This window comes from Chiloscyllium plagiosum, chromosome 18 (genome assembly GCF_004010195.1).
Source record: "Chiloscyllium plagiosum isolate BGI_BamShark_2017 chromosome 18, ASM401019v2, whole genome shotgun sequence".
Taxonomy (NCBI): Eukaryota; Metazoa; Chordata; class Chondrichthyes; order Orectolobiformes; family Hemiscylliidae; genus Chiloscyllium; species Chiloscyllium plagiosum.
The window spans coordinates 11,438,516-11,460,659 of record NC_057727.1 but is presented as its reverse complement, the minus strand read 5'-3'; the positions used below and the strand labels follow the sequence as shown (position 1 = coordinate 11,460,659).

Below are 22,144 nucleotides of genomic sequence, written 5' to 3'. Positions count from 1 at the left end.
TTCCTTGGATGCTGCCTGACCTGCTGCGCTTTTTCAGCAACACATTTTCAGCTCCCCACACTCTGCCCCATTCAGATTTTCTCCCCTCCTTCATGACAGAATCTGACAATTTCCCACTACCTCTCAGAAATGCCCATCCTTCAAATGTGAAGCTAGATGGTGAATGTCAACATGCTATTGGGCCATGATGGAATCATAGCCGCTCCTGACTGAGTCTTTTCCCATTACTAGGTCAGGGATTGTGAAACCAGTTATAACTCCCCTGCTGCCATTTGACAGACACTCAGAAAACTGACTCATTCCACGAATGAAGCCTGAGTATTTCTGGTTTCATGTCCCCATCTGGTCACTACAGGGGCTTACATATTTGTCTTTCAATCAACTTTCCAGTGAGACTATTGAACGTTGTTCCCTATTCAGCTGAATTTTGCAACTCCTCTTCCACCAACAGCATGAGGAAATCTGGAATAAACACAGAAGGTGCTGGAGAAATTCAGCAGCTGTGGAAGCATCTGTGGAGAGAACAACAGAGTGGGTGTCTTGAGTTCAAGATTACTCTATTTCAGAGCTCACGTGCTCCAAAGAAAGTTAAGCCAGTTCAATTAAAAATTTCAAAACCAAAACTGATCGATATTTGCAAGGTTAAGGGACCGAAGAATGTGTATATGGCAAAAAAATACTGAAGGGAAGTGGGGAAGGTAGAGATGTGAAGGAGGAAGCATGGATATATAAAAAGGTTGAGAAGTGATATATAAGTACCTGAAATCAAAGTGATGGTCCTGTGCGCATGGTCTGTTCTCCCAAAGCGGCAACATGAGAGGATAGTGTTAATCTTCATTTCACATTATGTCAGCACACAGGATACAGAAGTATCAGTAAATCAGTAAGATCTCCACTAGATAAATAAAGGTAAAGAGGTCACTCAACTCATCTTTGCTCATCCGTCTAAAGAAAACAACTTTGCCCACCCGATTACAGCATCCAGCTGGTTCATAGAAGATTGCAGGTCTACAAGGACCGAGGTTCCAAACACTGTCGGTTCTTTGTGTAAAAGTGAGGAATTTTACGTCCCAACATTTACTTTTCAATAGTTTAAAACTATGTGACTTTGTCTTACTATCATGATCTCAGCAGAACTGGAGTTCTAGATTCAGTTTTCTATCTCCTTCAATATCTAGCTCTGGGTGGATGGAGAATGTATCTTGTTTGAATGAAACATCTCTACTCTCTTGGGCTGGCTAGGTCAATAATTAGCACCATTTGGTCCACGATGCTCCTCCATAAGCTGATCCAAAAGAAAAGTCACTGATATGGGCAGCACAACCAAGCTCACATGAGAGCACAGACCAGATCCTTCACCCTAACTGTTCAGGTGTTTTCAGACAACTAGACTGGTTCCCATGTGCATGACACAAGCTGTCATCAACAATGTGGTCTTATAGGCAAGGTTTAAGTCATATTTATATTGAGTGATTGATATAGATATGTTAAAAATTAATTACTCAGGAGTTCATTGTGATGATTTTGTGACACTTATTAGAATGCATCAAATAAACATATCTTCTTGTCAGCTATAGCTGTCTTTTCTCCCGTCCTCGTTTCCAAGAATTGGGCCATGGACTTCCACTGGATTGTTCTACACTTATGGGCAAAGTGCCACCGTGGTTTACCATTAGCATCTACTAGACCAGGGAACTCTCCCACTTTTATTGCCTGTCATCAAGTGTATTGGAAGGATTCACATGGTGGGCAATGTGAAACACACTTTCCATTGCCCATAAAAGTCATGCTGTCTCTTGCAGTATTAATGTTTAAAATATTATAATGTTCACGCTTTTCTTTTTGGCATAGATGAATAACCTACTCATGATACCTCGCTTACAAAATAGTGCACATAAATTTATGTGAAAAAAATTTGGGAAACCTGTACAGATTTCTTAAGTTTCTATTAATTTGGATTATTGTTTTTGCATTGGCAAGTGAAAACAGGTGAGGTAGGTATTGGTCTACATCGTCTTTTGCACTGTTTAAGTGGTCCGCAAACAAAATGATTTGGGAACCTCAAGGCTAAATGGACCTGTGTCCATTATTTTATTTGCATATAAATTTATGTCCTTGTCACCTGTTCTTAAGATTGAAAAACCCATGTCCCTCTATTCTTTTTAGTACCGTCCTACCCATTATGAATCAATTGCATGACTCTTCTCTTCATCACCTCAAGCGATTTCATGTCTCCCCTGTGACTGATTAAGACTTGACAAAGCACTCAATATAACACGGAGCAGAGCAAATAAAGAGGTGATTTCCCTTGACCACCATGCCCCCAGCTGTGTTCGACAATGGTCCCTGTCAGTAAGCAATAGTTACTAACAGAATGGCTGGTGAGAAGCTGGGTTGGGGACATCAAGAATAGAATGATGGTTTCTTTTCTACCTCTTAATAGGCTCTTTGAAAGGTTTTGGCGAGTCAATCATTGTATAGTTAAACCTTGTCTTCAGCTGGCAATCTAGCAAATACTGCAGTGGTTCTGCAGTCACCTAAAGGTGACATTATTAGTGACAGCATCAACTGTACTGACAATAGCAAGCAAGCATTCTTTGGGTACCTCTATGTCAGCTTTTAAAGCTATGTGAATACATTGAATCATCATGTCAAATCTGTAATAAGAATAACTCACAGAATGGTTACGGCACAGAAAGAGTTTGTGCCATGCTGGCTCACTAAAAGAAGAATTGACTTAGTGCCACTTGCCAGCCTTTCTACATAATCCTGAAAATTCTTCCTTTTCAGATAATATCCGAATTCCTTTTCCAAAGGCACAATTAAAGCTGCCAATCAAAGTATTCCAAACTCAAACCATTTGCCACATTAATGAATTTTTCTCCGTCTCCATTCCTTATTTTGCCAGTTAACTTCAATGTATACGCTCTTGTTTTTGATTTTTTTAAGCAATGAGAACAGTTTTCCCTAAATACTGTCCATCTTCCTCATGATTTTGTGCACCCTATCTATTGTTTTCTTAGTGTTCTCAGAGAGAAAAACAGTCCCAACTTCTCCAATATCTTGACACAATTAAAGTTCCTTATCTCTGGACCTTCTCTGATGCTGCCATTTCTAACCATGTTAAACATTGCCAATGGTAGCACTGCGGTTATGTAAATAGAATAACCATCTTGAGGCCTGAATTAATGTGCTGGAGACATGAGTTCAAATCTCACATGGTAGCTGGTGAAATTTCAATTCAATAATGAAAATCTGGAATACAAAAAGCCAGCGTCAGCAGTGGTAATTGTGAAATAACTGGATTGTTGTAAAAAAAAACTCACTTTGTTTACTCATGTTCTTCAGGAAAGGAAATTTACCCTTCTTAGCCAGCCTGGCCTTTTTAAAAATATGTCACTTCAGACCTAGAGCAATGAGGTTGGGTGGAAATCTGAAAGAGGACTGAGTAATGTTGGTTGTGGTGGGAAATCTGAGAGAACTAATGGGCAAGGTTTTTCTTAATGCCTGGAGTAACTAGGTGCATTTTCAAACAGAGCTCCGGGCAGCAAGAGGAGATTTTCCAATGTCAAGGCACTGCTGCACTCACCCCTCATCAATAGAGGCTGGCCTCTGACATGTGTCAGCCTCATGGGACTCTAATGGCACTTTTCTGATCCATTTGTAGGTTGTTTATGCAGTTTAAAGCTGCACTACAGGGCACACTAGTAACTAGCAATTAAAGGCTGCTGCTCGGACAGTTTGCACGCAGACTGCATAGAACATAGAAAAGTACAGCACATTACAGGCCCTTTGGTCATCGATGTTATGCTGACCTTAATTCCTACTCTAAGATCAAACTAATCCATATATCTTTCCTTTTTCATATCATCCATCTGCCTATCCAAGAGTTGCCTAAATATCCCTAACGTATCTGACTCTACTACCACTGCTAGTGATGCATTCCATACACCCATCACTCTCTGTATAAAGATATCTCCCCAAACCTTCCTCCGATCACCTCAAAATTATGGCCATTTCCACCCTGGAAAAAAGTCTCTGGCTATCCACTCTATCCATGCTTCTCAACATCTTGTGCACCTCTATCAAGTCACTTCTCATCCTTCTTCACTCCAGGGAGAAAAGCCCTAGCTCCTTCAACCTTTCTTCCTAAGACATGCCCTCCAGTCCAAGCAGCATCCTGGTAAATCTCCCCTGCACCCTCTCTAAAGCTTCCACATCCTTCCTATAATGAGATGACCAGAATTGAAATAATATTCCAAGTGTGGTCTAACCAGGGATTTATACAGCTGCAGCATAACCTCGAGGCTCTTAAGTTCAATCCCTCAGCTAATGAAAGCCAACACACCATACACCTTCTTAACGACCCAATCAACTTGGGTGGCAACTTTGAGGGATCTATGGATGTGGACCACAAGATCCCTCTGTTCCTCCACACTGCCAAGAATCCTACCTTTAACCCTGTAATTTGCATTCAAGTCCAACCTTCACACTTTTCCGGGTTGAACTCCATCTGCCACTTCTCAGCCCAGTTCTGCATCCTGTCAGTGCCCTGCTGCAATCTACAACAGCCCTCCACTTTATCCACAACTCCACCAACCTTTGTGTCATCGGCAAACTTACTAACCCACTCTTTCACTTCTAAATCCAAGTCATTTATGAAAGTCACAAAAAGCAGAGGTCCTAGAACACTACTGGTCATCAAGCTCCAGGCTAAATACTTGCTGTCTACTACCACCCTCTGTCTTCTACGGGCAAGCTAACTCTGTATCCAGACAGTCAAATTTCCCTGTATTCCATGCCTCCTTACTTTCTGAATGAGCCTACCATGGGGAATCTTATCAAACGCCTTGCTAAAATCCATATACACCACATCCTCTGCTCTATCTTCATCAATGTGTTTTGTCACATTCTCAAAGAATTCAATAAGGTTTATGAGGCATGACCTGCCCTCACAAAGCCACCTCTAATCTATCTATGCTTTTCCAAATAATCATAAATCCTGTCTCTCAGAATCCTCTCCAATAATTTGTCTACCACAGACCTAAGACTGACTGATCTGTAATTCCCAGCTTTATTCCTATTCCCTTTCTTGAACAAGGGAATAACATTTACCACCCTCCAATCATCTGGCACAACTCCAGTGGACAGTGAGGGCACAAAGATCATCACCAAAGGCGCAGCAATCTCTTCCCTTGCTTCCTGTATTAACCTAGGAGATATCCTGTCTGGCCCAGGGGACTTATCTATCTTCATGTTTTTCAAAATTTCCAGCACATCCTCCTGCTTAACATCAGCCTGTTCGAGCATATCAACTTGTTTCATGCTGTCATCAGAAATTTCATGGTCCCTCACTAGTGAATACTGAAGCAAAGTATTCATTAAGGACCTTCCCTAACTCCTCTGACTCCAGGCACAAATTCCCTCCTCGAACAGTGATCAGCCCTACCCTCACTCTGGCTGTCCTCTTGTCCACATATAAGTATAGAACGTCTTGGGGCTTTCCTTAATTCTACCTGCCAAAGCTTTTTCATGCCCCCTTCTAACTCTCCTAAGTCCACTCTTCAGTTCCTTCTTGTAACCCTCTCGAGCACAGTCTGATCCTTGCCTCCTCAAAAGCCTCCATCTTCTGCTTGACTAGATGTTCTACATCTCTTGTCATTCAAGGTACCTTTAGGAGAAAGTGAGGACTGCAGATGCTGGAGATCAGAGCTGAAAAATGTGTTGTGGAAAAGCGCAGCAGGTCATGCAGCATCCAAGGAACAGGAGAATCGACGTTTCAGGCAGTGATTTCCTGAAAAAGGGCTTATGCCTGAAACATCGATTCTCCTGCTTCTTGGATGCTGCCTGACCTGCTGCGCTTTTCCAGCAACACATTTTTCAGCAAGGTTCCTTTATCCAACTGTCCCTTCCTTGCCTCAGTGGGACAAACCTATCCAGCACTTGCAGTAAGTGCTCCCTAAACAGTCTCTATATTTCTTTCATGCATCTCCCTGAGAAGATCTGCTCCCAATTTATGCTTCACAGTTTCTGCCTAATAGCATTGTAATTCCCCCTTCCCCCAATTAAATACTTTCCCATACCATCTGTTCCTATCTCTCTCCATAAGTACAGTAAAGGTCAGGGAGTTGTGATCATTATCACTGAAATGCTCTCCCACCGAAACACCTGACGTGGTTAGTTGCCAAGCACCAAATCCAATATGGCCTCCCTTCTAGTTGACCTATCTACATATTGAGTCAGGAATCCTTCCTGGACACATTTGACAAAATCTGCTTCATCCAAATTATTTGTACAAAAGAGGTTCCCCTCAATATTAGGGAAGTTGAAGTCACCCATGATAACAACCCCTGTTACTTTTGCACCTTTCCAAAATCTGCCTCCCAATATGCTCCTCCGTGTCTCTGTTGCTGTTTTGATGTGGCGGAGGGGATCTGCAGAAAACTCCCAATAAAGTGACTGCTCCTTTCCTGTTTCTGACTTCTATCTATACTGACTCTGTAGACAAACTCTGCTCGATAACCTCCCTTTCTGCAGGTATGATACTATCCCTGATTAGCAATGGTACTCCCCATTTCTTTACCTCCCCCCCCATTCCTTTTGAAACATCTAAACCCTGGAACATCCAACAACCATTCCTGCCCCTGTGATATCCAAGTCTCCGTAATGGCCACAACATCGCAGCTCCAAATACTGATCCATGCTCTAAGTTCATCACCCTTATTCCTGACATTTTTTGTGTTAAAACAGATACACGTCAACCCATCACACTCACTGCAACTTTGCCCTATCAACTGTCTATCCTTCTTCATAGATTGTCTGCACGCTGTACAGCAGCCTATTCAGCAGCTACCCCATCCTCTGATCCGTAGGTTTTCCATCCCCCGCCAAACTAATTTAAACAACCCTCCCAACCCAGGATATTGGTGCCCCTCCAGGTTAGGTGCAACCTGTCCTCCTTGTACAGGTCCCACCTTCCCCAGAAGGTATCCCATTGATCCACATCTTAAGGTTGTTCACATGTGAGATCCTGCTTATATGCCCAGTCTGCCTGTGCCACCTCAAAGCGACTGGTGGGGCGGGGGAAGTGGTGGTTACAGACTGTCACATATTTCCTTCTAGAATGTTCCTTTGGAAGTGAAGCCTGGAGAAAGATTCAGTGGTTTTTGTCAAGGTTTGACCCAAATAGCTCCATGATGCAGGACTCTGTGCTCTACAGTCTGTTCCCTAGGACGGTGCCTACAGTGAAATATGTTCTTTGATCTGCCCAAAACATTATGGTCTTCTGAAATAAAGTGTTGCAGACAGGCACATACCAAGGTCCAGGATCACATGCTGAGGGATGTACTAAAACTTGAGGCAGCTGCCACCAAATATAGTGGGGAAAGACCACTACCTGAGGTCCCTTTGACAAAGTTAAATGGGGGTCCATTCAGCTATCGGACACTCCCGTGCCTCAAATGCACGTAATAATAGTCTTGTTCAAGTAAGAGATTTCTTTGGTTTGTTTGGATAGAGTCACCTCCAATGTTTGTTTGTTTCTTGATATTCCTTTCTGTCTACAGAACTGTGAGTGTGTGTGTGTGTTTGTGTGTGTATAGGTATTTTTTATGAATTAAGTATATTTTTGAAATTTAAAGAAACTTGCTATCTTAGCATTCATTCGCCTTGAGCCTCGCCACCTCATAACAGTTACAGAACCAGGCAGTTTGCCTTACCAGTCAGCAGTCCTCTGTCAAAAGAGCAGGTATTTCCCTGCACAGTACATTACTGATCAGTCAAACAGCTGCACCATGTGCCAGCAGCTTACATGGCAGACTGTACACACACGCCAACCATCAGACCATACAAAATAGGATCAGTGCAGGGGCTTGGCCATGGTTAGAATGAAGAGTGTGGTGCTGGAAAAGCACAGCAGGTCAGCAAGCCTTTCCTGATGATGGGCTTTTGCCCGAAATGTCGATTCTCCTGCTCCTCGGATGCTGCCCGACCTGCTGCACTTTTCCAGTCCTCACTTTCACGTGGTTATAATGGTCTTGGTCAGGGAGCCTGTACCTTTGCAGTCTGGGCAGTGGGTCACAGTCAGCACTAACACAGTTGGGGAGGTGTGCAGTCACCATCTTAGTGACTATCGTCTCAGCTACCCAGAGAGAGGTTGTTGTTGAAGGAGTGGGCCATTAGTCAGTCCATCAGGTCCATTCAATAAAAGCAAGGAGTTATGGGCAGGTCAGGGGAAAAAGGGGGCCACTGCTGTGGGAAGAAGACTGTGCGAAGGAACCTGTTTGTGAAGATTGGAGACAGTAGGCTGGGAGGCAGGATGACAGTTGTGAAAGGGAACAATGTTTTTAATAAGGGGAGGTTGGTGTGGAAATGGTAAAACATGGACAGGAAGGGAATCATCTGGATAATATGGAGAAAGTGGTGTAGCAGATAGGTGGGAAGGAAGATGGATAGGGAGGACAGGTCATGAGGGCGGTGCCAAGTTAGAAGGTTGGATCTGGGATATGGTAGGGGGAGGGGAAATGAGGAAACTGGTGAAATCCATATTAATTCAGTGTGTTTGGAGGGTCCCAAGATGGAAGTTGAGACATTCTTCCTCCAGATGTCGAGTGGTTAGGGTTGGGCGATGGAGGAGGCCCAGGACCTGCATGGCCTTGGCTGAGTGGGAGGAGGAGTTAAAGTGTTCAGCCATGGGGCGGTGGGGTTGCTTTGTGTGTGTTCAGTCATAATAAGAATCAACCTAGATTTCAGCATGGAGCAGTGTATAATCACATATGTATCTCATATGCCAGGGATGGGAGGAAGTGGTTTGGGTGGGCAGGTACAAGTTCATGTGGATGTGTTGGGTAGTGGCCTGAACAAGTGTGAAGTTGATGATGGGGAGGTCTGTCATGAAGCAGATTTGGATGTTCAGTGAGTTGTTGACACAAAAGCTGCGCCTGGAAATTACTGTCCAAGGAATCTTTCATCATCTGGGAAACTGCAACTGCCAAGCGAAGAAGAGTATGGCTGAACCACACCCAGAATGGCTGGGGTAAGTGATATATGAAATACGTGTGTCCTCATGGACATCAGGACAATCAATAGACTTGTGAGAGAGAATGGTTCCTGTCAGTAGAGAGGTGGCTAGGTACAAAACATAGATCACAGCTCTCAGCAAGAAGTCAACTCAAGGAAATCGATGCAGGTTACATGTTTTTTGGGAGTGGTCACAGAAAGGAAGAACTGCAAGAGGCTGGTGTGTTCTTTGCTGTTGTTAATCATTTTATTAGTAAGTTGACTTACATTACCAAGAGTGGTGACCTACCCTCATGGAGTCAAGGATAAATTCTTTGAGTATTTTTACTCCTTGCCTGCTATTGTGCCAAAATGAGGCAAGCTGATTATTCCAAAGCAAGATTGCCAGGCATGGGAAAGACTCATTGAAAAATATGGGGTTGGCTATTGCAGCAGCAATAGTCTCCCTTTGTTAAAGCTGTGGCTGTGCATGAGCCCTTAAACACCAAACAATGTTCCACCTACTACTTGTATCAAGATGTTTTGGATGCAATCTGGTTCTGTGCATGAAGATCTAATCGATTATGTCATCACCAGGCAGCGGGATGAGGAGGATGCACATGTAATAAAAGCTGTGTGCAGCCCCAAGTCCAGAACAGAATCCCCTCTTACTGAAGATCTTACTGAAGGCCTGAAAATCCAGAGGTATCGCAAAATCTCAAGTTCCCAACAAGCAGTCATGATGGCTCTTTCTAAGAAATTTGAGCGTTGTGTTATTAAACTGAGAATGGATATTCACTGCATTGAGAATGACTTCAGGGATCCTTTGTATTCCACTGCCCCATCAGCCCTTGGGCCTTCGTCTCATAAGCATCAAGAGTTCTTTAGTAAAAGCAACGAGGCAATCCAGTGAAACATTACCTCTACCTCAATTACCTCAATAATAGTTCAGCAATATCCAAGCACAATGTTTTCCAAAACCGCTGTAGGATATAGGATGACATAAATGCAGTACCTGTGTCTGGGTCTGAAAGCAAATGAACTTCAGTCACCATTAAGACTAGAAGAGATTCTACGATGCTCTGAAATTTGTCTACTGGTTCATCTTAATCCTCAGCGCCAACAGATCAATTCTACTTACCAAAAAAGCCCAAATTCTATAAAGTTCGGCAGAACATTTTAACCATACTGCTGTCATCCATCAATGAAGAAGCAATCAGCAAACTGCATCAACTGCTTTCTCTTGTTGACTCGCTCACATTATTCAAAACAATACATGGGATCCAACACTTGTCTAGCGGCAAAGCTTAAGGAGCTAAAAGTATCCCAGCTGAGGTCTATAAGGCTTAATCAAGCCACTGTTTGAAATCTTTCAATCTATAAGGAAGTAAGAATATAAAGATGCCTCTATTGTTCATTGTACAATCTTGCGACTAACACAGAGTAATCTCATTTCTGTCCATCACTTGTAAAGTTTTCACCAGAATCCTCCTGAATTGCTATGGGCAACATCTCCACCAGAATCTGCTTCGTAGTGTTTATAAAAAAAGGTCAAGGAACCACCAATACGATTTTTACTGAGCTCCAACAGAAATGCCAAGAGCATAACGCATATCCTCTACACCAAGTTTGTTGGCCTGTCCAAGGTCTTTGACGCTGTCAGTTATGAATGCCTTTGGAAGGTAATAGAGAAATTTGGCTGTCCTGAGAAATTCCTCACAATAATTTGATGGTTCCATTGCAAGATATCCCTGCAACACTAAGGTGCTCACCAGATGCAGTCAGGACTGAGTTGCTCTGCTCGTGCTGCCAGACTGCTGGATGTTCGCTTACTAATGACAAATCTCTCTGGAGAGCTTAGGCCTGGAGTGCACTCTCCTGGCAATCAGAGGAAGTACACTCTGTAGTTTTGTTATCAACATTTAAGGCTAGCATTCCAATTCAGAAACGCTGGATCTGGCACAGTCAAACAAAGATCAGAGCAGCCATCTTTGAAAGCATATCAGAGGCAGCAGAGAATATATTCATGCAGAGGTAATGCCAAGACAGTAAGTTGTTCTCAATTCAGCCATATTGCACTATTTGCAGCAGAAGCTTTTGGGGACAGATTGGCACAGCAGTCACCTATATACTCAAAGGAACATTACCAAATGCCCCAAATGATGAACATTTGACTGTTATTCAGCTGAGTGGGACTGCCTTCACCTGATTCTACCCTTAGCTCTCTAACTGAGGACAGTATATCTTTCACCCTACTGCACTATTACTCTGACCAAAGATCAATCATTAACCATCGACTGCACCCTAGGTTTTGGAATGCCCTCCCTATACATCTTTGCCTCACCATCCAGAGCGAAATAGCTCAGTCCTTTGGTACAAAAACACAGGTTGCTGGGAAAAACTCAGTAGATCTGGCAGCATTTGTACGGAGAAATCTGAGTTAATATTTCAGGTCCAGTGACCCTTCCTCAGAAACCTTCTTCCCTCACTCTTTTAGCATCCCATCTAATACTTCCAACATTTACTCCCTCTCTCACTAACACACAGTAGCAGCAATGTCCCCCATCTACAAATATACTGGAACAATTCACCAAGCAACTTCAAAAGCACAATCTCTACCACCTTGGACTGCAGGAATGTGGGAACATCACCATCTACAAGTTCCCCTCCAAGGTCATGCATCACCTTCACTTGGAAATGTATCCCATTCCCTTCCTGTCTCTGGGTCAAAATACTGGAATTCCCTCCCTAACAGCTCTGTGGGTGTACCTACCTCCCATGGACTGCTGCAGTTCAAAAAGGGAAATCAGGGGTGGACAATAAATACTGGCCCAGCCAGTGATTACCATGTTCCCAGTTTAATAAACCCTCCTTTTTGACTAAGCTTTGACCCTCCTCTGACCTGACATCTTCTCACATACTTGAGTGTTACACAAATTTTTCAGAAACTTCCTATGAACTGACTTGAGAATTGTAATTATATTGACAGAATTATAGAAATTTCAATTGTTGTTGTTAGTACACCCTTGTTCCAATCTGTTTAATTAGACCATCTTTGAAACCTTCACTATAAAGCAAGATAGAAATTTGGCCAGATGAAATTCACCCAGATCTGACGAACCAATCACAGGTTGCATGTGGTTTCATCCCACTGTCAGTCACAATGTTGGGACGGGGAGGGGGACCATGCCCACTGAGGGTGTTGCACTCCCCACTGGCTGCCGAGAAATGTAATTGTATAGTTGCTACACTCTATGTTGTTGGTATTAGAAGTTCTACATTCATCCATAATCACAACTGGAGGTAGAATGGAAAGCAGCTGGGTTGAAATTGATGATTACTTTGTTTGCCTGTACAAGAGGTGCTCATCTATATTTGTGTGAGAACTATGTCTATATCGTGGTGCCAGCAAGCTGGAATTTGTCTGTATGTGGGTGATGGCCATAATCTGCTTTTGGTTCACTGTTTGAAGAAGGACTTGAAATGTTTACTCTGCTTTCCCTCCACAGATGGGCTGTTTTCCCTGGAGCGTCAGAGGCTGAGGGGTGACCTTATAGAGGTTTACAAAATTATGAGGGGCACGGATAGGATAAATAGACAAAGTATTTTCCCTGGGGTCGGGGAGTCCAGAACTAGAGGGCATAGGTTTAGGGTGAGGGGGGAAAGATATAAAAGAGACCTAAGGGACAATTCTTTCACGCAGAGGGTGGTACGTGTATGGAATGAGCTGCCAGAGTTAGTGGTGGAGGCTGGTACAATTGCAACATTTAAAAGGCATTTGGATGGGTATATGAATAGGAAAGGTTTGGAGGGATATGGGCTGGGTGCCAGCAGGTGGGACTAGATTGGGTTGGGATATCTGGTCGGCATGGACGGGTTGGACTGAAAGGTCTGTTTCCATGCTGTACATCTCTATGACTCTATGTGCTAGATCTTCTGAGTTTTTCCAGCAATTTCTGTATTTTGTACCAGCATGATTATTGGGCAGGGGGTTGATCTCCCTGTGGGGGTTGTGGTTGATCTTTCTGCGTGTTGGAGTTGATCTCTTGTTGGTGTTGGAGATGATTTCTCTGTTGGCGTTAGGGTTGATCTTGGTGTATGGATCAGTGGTGCTGGAAGAGCACAGCAATTCAGGCAGCATCCGAGGTGTAGTGGTGGGGCTTGGGATGAATCTGTAAGTGCTGGGGTGAGAGCTGTGTTCATAATATGACCGGTAGATGTCGCTCTGTTTGCATGTGATGCGTGAAGCGAGGCTGCACTGTCGGTATCTGAGCGCGCGAGGGCACTGCAGCCGGCCAGTTCGGCGTGAAGCGTGACCCCGCCCAGCGAGGCTGACCCCGCCTTTGATGTGGCCATGCCCTCCATTGTGAAGACGACCGCGGTTGGCCCCGCCTCCCCATTTTCACTCCGCCCCAAGAGTGAAGCCCCGCCCCCTCCCCGCGGCCGGCCGGCTTCCTGTGGGCGGCCTGTTACTCTCGGCGTCTGTCTCTCTCTGTCTCTGAAAAAAACCATCGTCCAAAGCAGCGCGTTAACAATGTCGCATCAGACAGGGATACCCGGTAAGAGCAACCATTTGACCATTAATTTCGGCGATGGTCTATTTCTTACAACGGTTGGCGGAATGCTCAGACTCGCTGTTTGATTTGAATCGTGACCGTTTGGTTTCTCTGTCGTTTCTGTTGCTGGGGAAACGCGGCGCCTGATTCCCTGCAGCCGGAGCCGGAAGTCCCGCCTTGACCCGTGCTGATTGGTGTACAGTGACTTCCCAGCAGTGGGACGTCTGCTGATTGGCCATTCCATCTGTCCATAATAATCAGTGCGGCTTTAGTATGGGTGGAGGGGTTGGTGCAAGGGCTTTAAACCTTTAAGTCTTATTTTATTATCTTCAGCCTTTGGAAAAGGCTTAAAATGCAAAAATAAAACAAAATACGCAGCCTGGTTTGTATGATGCTCTCCTAAAGTCGGATCACCCTTTTGTCTATTTGCAATTTGCACCGTGTCTCCATTTTGATGGAAAATTAAATCCCTTGAGATCATAGTTTATTATGAAAATGTCAACACAAAACGACGCCAAAAGCAGCATCGTTGGCCTTTATTTAAGAATTCGTCTGCAGCAGTTATGTCACAAGTGTATTCCTTTTAATAAATAAACAATGAAAGTACTGAAAATGGCCATCAGATATCTGCAAAACATGAAACGATGGGACCACTTTTTCCCCCTTTTTGGAATGCCAGAGTTGAGGTTAAGGGGTGGGTTCATAACATCAGGGTTTGGAACAACACAAAAGAAACGTCAGATTTATGTGTGTGTTTTCTATTATCCATCAGAGAGTGTTTGAGGCAAATAACATAGATGCATTTAAGGGAAGTTAGATAATTGTGAGGAAGGAAGATTAATGTTGATAAGCTAAATAGGAGTTGGAGGAAGCTTTAGTAAAATGTAACACTTCCATGTATCAATTGGATTGAATGTCTTGTTTTTTTCCGTGCATCCTGTGTAATGGCAACAGAGTTTAAGGGGCAAGTGATGCCCTGTCAATACACAATATTCCCAAGATGAGTTAAGGTTGTTTTTGTGAAGTTGCAAATGGTTTCTTCAAATCAAATGGACCCTGATGTAAATGCATTTAAGGGAAGTTAAATAATTGTGATGAAGGAAGATATAGATGATAATGCTGATAGGTCAAAGAGGAGTGAGAGGAAGCTTTGTAGAATGTAATACTGTTAGATATCTATTGGTTTGAATGTGCTGTTTTATGTCTTCTGTGTAATGGCCTGTTAATACACAGTATTCCCTAGGTGTGTTAAGCTTGTTTTTTTATGAAGTTACAAATGGTTTCTTAAAGTTAAATAGACTTTGTTGTAATTTGTGCTTTTTAGTATAAACATTTTTGCGTTTTATAAACTTTCTATAACCTATGGTGGTGACAAGCTCTTTTGTTTACTCCAGATTTACACATGGACCATGTGTACATGCTCCAGATGTCTGAATGTAAATTAAATTTCAATGTGTTGAGTAATTTCTAGTAACATTGATGAATTTGTTCATGTAGAAATTATTTTAAAATCTATAGTAGACTATATTTTGATGCTGGACATCAGAGTTGAGAGTATGTTGCTGGAAAAGCACAGCGGAACAGGACAGTCGATGTCTCGGGCTGGAGCCCTTCATCAGGAATATGGCTGGGTGGAGAGATAAATAGCGAGGGGGTCGGGCTGGGGAGAAGGTAGTTGAGAGTGCAATAGGTGGATGGAGGTGGGGGTAAAGGTGATCGGTCAGAGAGGAGGATGGAGCGGATAGGTGGGAAGGAAGATTGACAGGTGGGACAGGTCATGAGGGCGGTGCTGAGTTGGAAGATTGGAACTGAGGTAAGGTGGGGGTAGGGGAAATGAGGAAACTGGTGAATTCCACATTGATGCTTTAGAGAACATCTCTGGGACGCCCACACCAAATCAACTCCCCCTCCCACTCTGCCAAGGGAATGCAGGTCCTGGGCCACCTCCATCGCCATTCCCTCACTACCCAGTGCCTGGAGGAAGAACTTCATCTTCCGCCTCAGGATCCTTCAACCCCAGGGCATCCATGTAGAATTCACCAGTTTCCTCATTTCTCCTCCCCCCACCTTACCCAAGTTCCAATCTTCCAGCTCAGCACCGCCCTCATGACCTGTCCCACTTGCCAATCTTCCTTCCCACCTATCCGTTCCATCCTCCTCTCCGACCTATCACCTTTACCCCCACCTCCATCTACCTATTGCACTCTCAGCTATCTTCTTCCCAGCCCCCCCCGCCCCCTACTATTTATCTCTCCACCCCGAGGCTCCTAGCTTCATTCCTGATGAAGGGCTTTTGCCCGAAGCATCGATTTTCTTGCCCCTCAGGTGCTGCCTGGCCTGCTTTGCTCTTGCAGCAACACACTCTCAACTATATTCTGATATTGCACTGCCAAAAGGTGGAAGTACAATGCATTTTGAGCTGCTGCAGTTTGGATTCTTCATGCCTTTGACAACACTTTTAGTGATTTGTTTGGTAGTTCTGCTATATACTGTGAGTTCCACCAGTACCTTTTTCCAATGCAGTAATGAGGTATCAAATAGCAAGTTGGAGATTCTGAACTAGGAGGAAAGTAAGATGGAAATTGTCTTTGTTGCTATTCAGAGCTGCCGAGCAAAGTTGCCAGTCTATTACTATGTTAAGGTAATTGTATCAGAGATCATATCGCCTATCATAGTCATTTATGGTACAGAAGTAAGTCATCGAGTCCATACGGGACTCCATGAAAAAATCCAGTTGGTCCTGTTCATCAACCATATGAACTTCCAAGTTTATTTCCTTTAAATGTGTTGCTGGAGAAGCGCAGCAGGTCAGGCAGCATCTAGGGAACAGTCCATGAAAAAATCCAGTTGGTCCTGTTCATCAACCATATGAACTTCCAAGTTTATTTCCTTTAAATGTGTTGCTGAAGGTTTCCTGAAGAAGAGCTAATGCCCGAAACGTCGATTCTCCTGTTCCCTAGATGCTGCCTGACCTGCTGCGCTTCTCCAGCAACACATTTCCATCTCTGATCTCCAGCATCTGCAGACCTCATTTTCTCTATTTCCTTTAAATGCCCACCCTCATAGGCAGCAAGTCCCTGCTTACCCTTTGAATGCAGATTGCTGCACAAGAGTTTCAAAGAAAGAAAAAACACAGTAAAAACCTTCCAGGGGTGACAGGTAGGGAAAGAAATGTGTGCATAGAAATTACCTCCTGCCTATTGTTTGGCACAGCCACATCACTGATTCACCAGACTGATTCATTGTTATCAAGAAGGAGTTAAATATGATTCTTAGGGCTAAAGGGATCATAGGATATGGGTTGGCAGCAGGAACAGGGTACTGATTTGTTTGGGGTAAAAACAATGACTGCAGATGCTGGAAACCAGATTCTGGATCAGTGGTGCTGGAAGAGCACAGCAGTTCAGGCAGCATCCAATGAGCAGCGAAATCGACGTTTTGGGCAAAAGCCCTTCATCAGGAATAAAGGGAGTGAGCCTGAAGCGTGGAGAGATGAGCTAGAGGAGGGTGGGGGTGGGGAGAGAGAAGCATAGAGTACAGTGGGTGAGTGGGGGAAGAGATGAAGGTGATAGGTCAGGGAGGAGAGGGTGGAGTGGATAGGTGGAATTGTTTGATCAGCCATGATCATATTGAACGGTGGAGCAGGCTCAAAGGGCTGAATGACTTCACCTGCTCCTATTTTCTGTGTTTCTATTACAAATTAGGACAGAAGCAGATAGACTGAGATAGGCAAATACTGATGTCGGAGCAGGCCTCATTTTGCAGTTTTTAATTTTTAAATGCTCAGTTATATCCAGTATTTGCAGGTCACACTGCACTTGCTTCTCACCAAGTGCAGCTGTACTAAAGTATAATTTGACATCTTCTTGTTGAGGTGTCCACCAAAAGCTTAAGGCTTCTTCAGTAATAAATGACCACCCCTCCTAACTGACAATGGAAGACATGATCTCATCATATCCATTCCACTGGGTTTGTGTTACATTACTAAGATGTAGTTGTTTTGTCAGTAATGGTGTGAATATAGTCGTGTGGTCTGCTGTCATATTGTGCAAGGATTGAAAGTGACCCCTTCTCGTGTATGTCCCAAGCTCACATTACCCAATGGTTTGAACTCTGATTCCACCATGAAGGTTGTAATTGATTTTTAAAGCAGTAGGGCCTCAGGTGGGTGCCATTTGACAGTATTCACCAGATAGACTTCAAATAAATATTCATGACTGAGCATTGTGTTACCTGTCCACAACACAATTGGGCCGTCAACTAAAATATTAATTAATTGAGAGAACTCCTTTTGCTTCTAGCAGTGTCAGTCACTAGCAGAGTGATGAGCAACAATCATATTTTCTTAACTGTTTCCTGTTGAGAGGAACTTTCAGCAAAGGATTGTGCTACATGCTGTACTTAATAATGAATAAGGTGTGCATCATGCATGAATAATACAAGGGTGCCATTCATTTTAGTGATGCTGTCAACTTGCCCTGAAGTGCATTAGTTATGATTAGATTGTATGTATATTTTTGTGAGGTTGGGGGTAGGGGATTAATAGTATATGATCTTTTTGACTTTTCCAACAGAAAATTGACAGAACTGCTTTTATTACCGACATTTAACTCTAGCTATAGGGTAAATTGTTCTGGAGGGTTCAGTTTTGTTTCTAAGTAAATTATACTGTGAATTGGATTGTGCAGTAATGCTGAAAAATAAATATTGGACCATCAAAACAATTGAAAATAATACAGATGATGCAAAGTCAGATTAAAATGCTGCACCATCTCATTTAATTCAGCAAAGTAAAGCTGGCTTTCACTTGAAGGTTGTTGTGATTAGAAACAAATAAAAGAAAAAATATACCTGAGGTAGAATTTATGACTGAATTGCTTTTGAAGTTGCCCACTTTTGTTGAATTTAAAATGTAAAAATGGGTGTTGGTTTTGCTTAAAGTAAAATCAGAAAATATTTAAATAATCAGCAGCTTCTGGAAGAATGGAATTAATGATTCAAAGGAAAGTGGCATGGGTGAAGGCGTTTTGGCCCTTCAAGCCTGCACTACCATTCAATAGATCATGGCTGATATTGTTATGGTCTCAGCCCTATTTTCCTGTCTGCCCTCTCTACCCGCCATAACCCTCGACTTCCAGTGCCATCAAAATTGATCCATTTCAGACTTGATAAACTCTATTACCTTCTGGAGAAGAAAATTCCACATTCAAACAACCCTCAGAGAGCATAAGAGAGCAAAGTCTCATCTTTGACTTAAAAGAAAATCTGTTTATTCTTAAATTTCACTTCCTAGCTATGGTCTCCTCATAGAAGAAAACATTCTCCTGGTATCCATCCTCTGCAGTCACCTCAAGATCTTACATATTTTAATATATCTCATTCTTCTAAACTGCAATGGGTATAGATTTAACCTTTCTTAATGTGATAATCCTTTTCATCCCAAGAATGTGCCAAATAAACAACTGAACAAGTTGAAAACCAATTAATTTTTTTTTCAAATAGGGAGATCAAATCTGTACATAGCACCCCAGATATGGTCTCACCAATACCCTGTATAACTGCAGTAAAACTTCCCTTCCTTTATATTCCATTCCCCTTGTAATAAGCAACAACTTTCCATTCACCTTACTAATCACTTGCTGTACCTGCATACTAAGTTTATGTGATTCATGCAAGAAGACACCCAGATCCCAGTATAACACCACATTTAAATAGTATACAGCTTAACATTCTTCCTGGCAAAATGGACAAGTTTATGTTATCCATACGCTCAGTCTGTCAAATTTTTGTTCCTCATTTAATCTGAGTTTTCCTTGCATACTCCTATCTCCTCTTATTTTACAATCAAAGCTAAGTAGGTTTGATGTAAAAATGGGTAGGAGGCAACAAAGAATAATTGGAATGGTCTGTGATTAGATGGGGTGGCAGATGAAATTAAGCAACAGAAGATTTTGTGGTAGAGGGCAAATAAACCAAAGATATGTCAAGATGTGGTGTGAATGACCATAAGACAACAATCAGATGCAAAGCAAAAGATTAAATAGAAAATGAGAAAAGGTGAACCAGTGAAAAAAAACTCATGAAACAAAATGGAGGCAGAAATTATGATCTAAAATTAATGAACTCATTGTGGAGTCCAGATGACTATAGACTCCCCAAGTCAAAAGATCGTCAAATTTGTAAGTTGTATTAGGTTTGCCTAAGCTATATTAGTTCCAGTAAGGAGGAAGCACAAGGATGGCAAGGTAAGGGACCCTTGGATAATGAGGGAGATTGTGAATTTAGTCAAAAAGAAAAAGGAAGCAAATATAAGGTTTAGGATGCTAAAATCAAGCAAATGATGAATTTAAAGAAAGCAGGAAAATAGGGAATTAGGAGAGCAAAAAGGTGACATGAAATGACTTTGGCAAGTGGGTTTAAAGAGAATCCCAAGGCATTCTGTACATACATTTAAAAACAAGAGGATAACTAGGGAAAAGATACGACCAATCAAGGATAAAGAAGGGAACTTGTGCTTGGAGACAGAGAGTGTGTGTGAGATCCTCAATGGGTACTCTGCGCCAGTATTCATCCAGGAGAAGGATGTGGAGGACAGTGAGAGTTTTATGGAGCTGCAGCATTTTTCAGTCAAGAAAGTAGTAGTGTTAAGTCTCTTGAAGAGTATTAAGATGGATAAGTCCCTAGAGCCCAATGGTATCTACTCCAAGTTATTGAGAGAGGCAAGAGAGGAGATTGCTGTGGCTTTGACCAAGAGCTTTGTACTCTCATTAGCCACTGGACGGTCTCAGAGGACAGGCAAGTAGCTGATGATGTTTGTCTGATCAAAAAGAGAAATAGGGATAATCCAGGAAACTATAGACTGGTAAATCTTGCATCGATGTTTGGGAAGTTATTGGAGAGAATTCTTAGGGGTACGACTTACACACCTTTGGAAAAACATGGCCTAGTTAGGGACATTGAATTTTTTGAGAAGGTGACAAAGTCATGAATGAGGTTAGAGCAGTTCATATTGTCTACATGGATTTTAGTAAGGCTTTTGTCAAGGTCTCTCATGGTAGGCTCATCCAGAAGATGTAGATGCATGGAATCCATGGTGACTTGGCTATGTGGATTCAGAATTGGCTTGCCAATAGAAGGCAGAAGGTAGTGTTGGAAGGGTATTTTTCAGGCTGGAGGTTCGTGACTAGTGGTGTTTAGCTGAATCTATACTGGGATCTCTATTGTTTCTGATATTGATAAATAACTTGGGTGAAAATGTAAATGGGTGGGTTAGTAAGTTTGCAAACGATACCAAAATTGGTAGAGTTGTGGATAGTGTAGAACATTGTCAAAGGATACAGCAAAATATAGATCAGTTGCAGATATGGGTGGAGAAGTAGCAGATGGAGTTTTTAATCCAGATAGGTGTGAGGTGCTGCACTTTGGGAGATCAAATGTTAAGAAAAGGTATACCGTTAATGGCAGGATCTGAACAGCATTGATGTACAGACGGATCTTGGGATTCAAGTCCTTAGCTCCTTGAAAATGGCTGTGGGCAAGCAGATAGGGTGGCAAAGTAGGCATATGGCATGCTTGTCTTTATTGGTCAGGGAATTGAATACAAGAGTCAGGATGTCATGTTGGAGCTTTATAAGACTTTGGTTAGGTAACACTTAGAGTATTGCGTTCAATTCTGGTCACTACATTAAAGGAAAAATGTGAAGACTTTGGAGAGGGCGCAGAAGCGGGTTTACCAGAATGATACCTGGATTAGAAGGAAAGACTAGAAAAACTGAGGTTGTTTTCTCTGGTGCAGTGGAGGCTGAGGGGAGACCTGTTAGAAGTCTATAAAACTATGAGATGCATTGATAGGGTTGACGGTTAGAATCCTTTTCCCAGAGTTGGAATGTCTGAAACTAGAGGCCACACTTTCAAGGTAAGATGGGGAAAGTTAAAAGATGTGAGGGGCAGGTTTTTTTACAGAGTGGTAGCTGCCAGGGGTGGTAATGGAGGCAGATACTATAGGTGTGTTTTAGAGACTTTTAGATAGGCACATGAATACGCAAGGAATGGAGTGATGTGGACCAAGGGCAGACAGAAAGGATTAGTTTAATTTGGTGTCATGTTTGGCACAACATCTGAGCCGAAGGGCCCGTTCCTGTGCTGTACAGTTCTTTTGTTGTTGCCTTATTCAGTTTAGTTGCTCGCAATGCCACTGACCAAATTGAAGACCCTCAATTAAAAGCAACATAAGATGTTGAGGAATCACCGATCAATGAACAGGCATTTTAAAAAATCTTTCGGTTGACCCAACATAGCAGAAAAGACAACACACATTTTCCAAGCTGACTGTGTCAAAGCAGGAGCAGAACCCATCCATTGCAAGACTAACTGGATAATTTCTAGAGCTAACAAGCTATTTTATGTCTAATGTTCCCTGTCACTGCACGGACCTCTGAGGGCTGTGGTCAGCACAAACTTCCAGAACAGGGCGGCAGTGTATCGGCACACTTGGTATGTACAGACTCTCCATGTAGCTCAGGGAGAACATTGAAGCAAACACCCTTCTGTTTGCAAGCAAAAGTGCATCTGGTTGAGTCCTTTAGTCCTTT

General features: G+C 42.8%; 1 protein-coding gene across 3 annotated transcripts in view; it reads left to right on the top strand.

Annotated features, from left to right (window-relative positions):
- Positions 1 to 22,144, top strand: part of LOC122558851 (twinfilin-2) — a 151,401-nt gene that overhangs the window by 1,482 nt on the left and 127,775 nt on the right. The window contains exon 1 of one of the 3 annotated variants that reach the window (XM_043707694.1): positions 13,433 to 13,556. The exons of the other annotated variants lie outside the window; for them this stretch is intronic. Within the exon in view, the coding sequence (XP_043563629.1) occupies positions 13,532 to 13,556 (25 nt within the window). The 5' untranslated portion in view covers positions 13,433 to 13,531. Of the gene's footprint in view, positions 1 to 13,432; positions 13,557 to 22,144 lie in introns of those variants that run through there. 3 annotated transcript variants of the gene reach the window in all.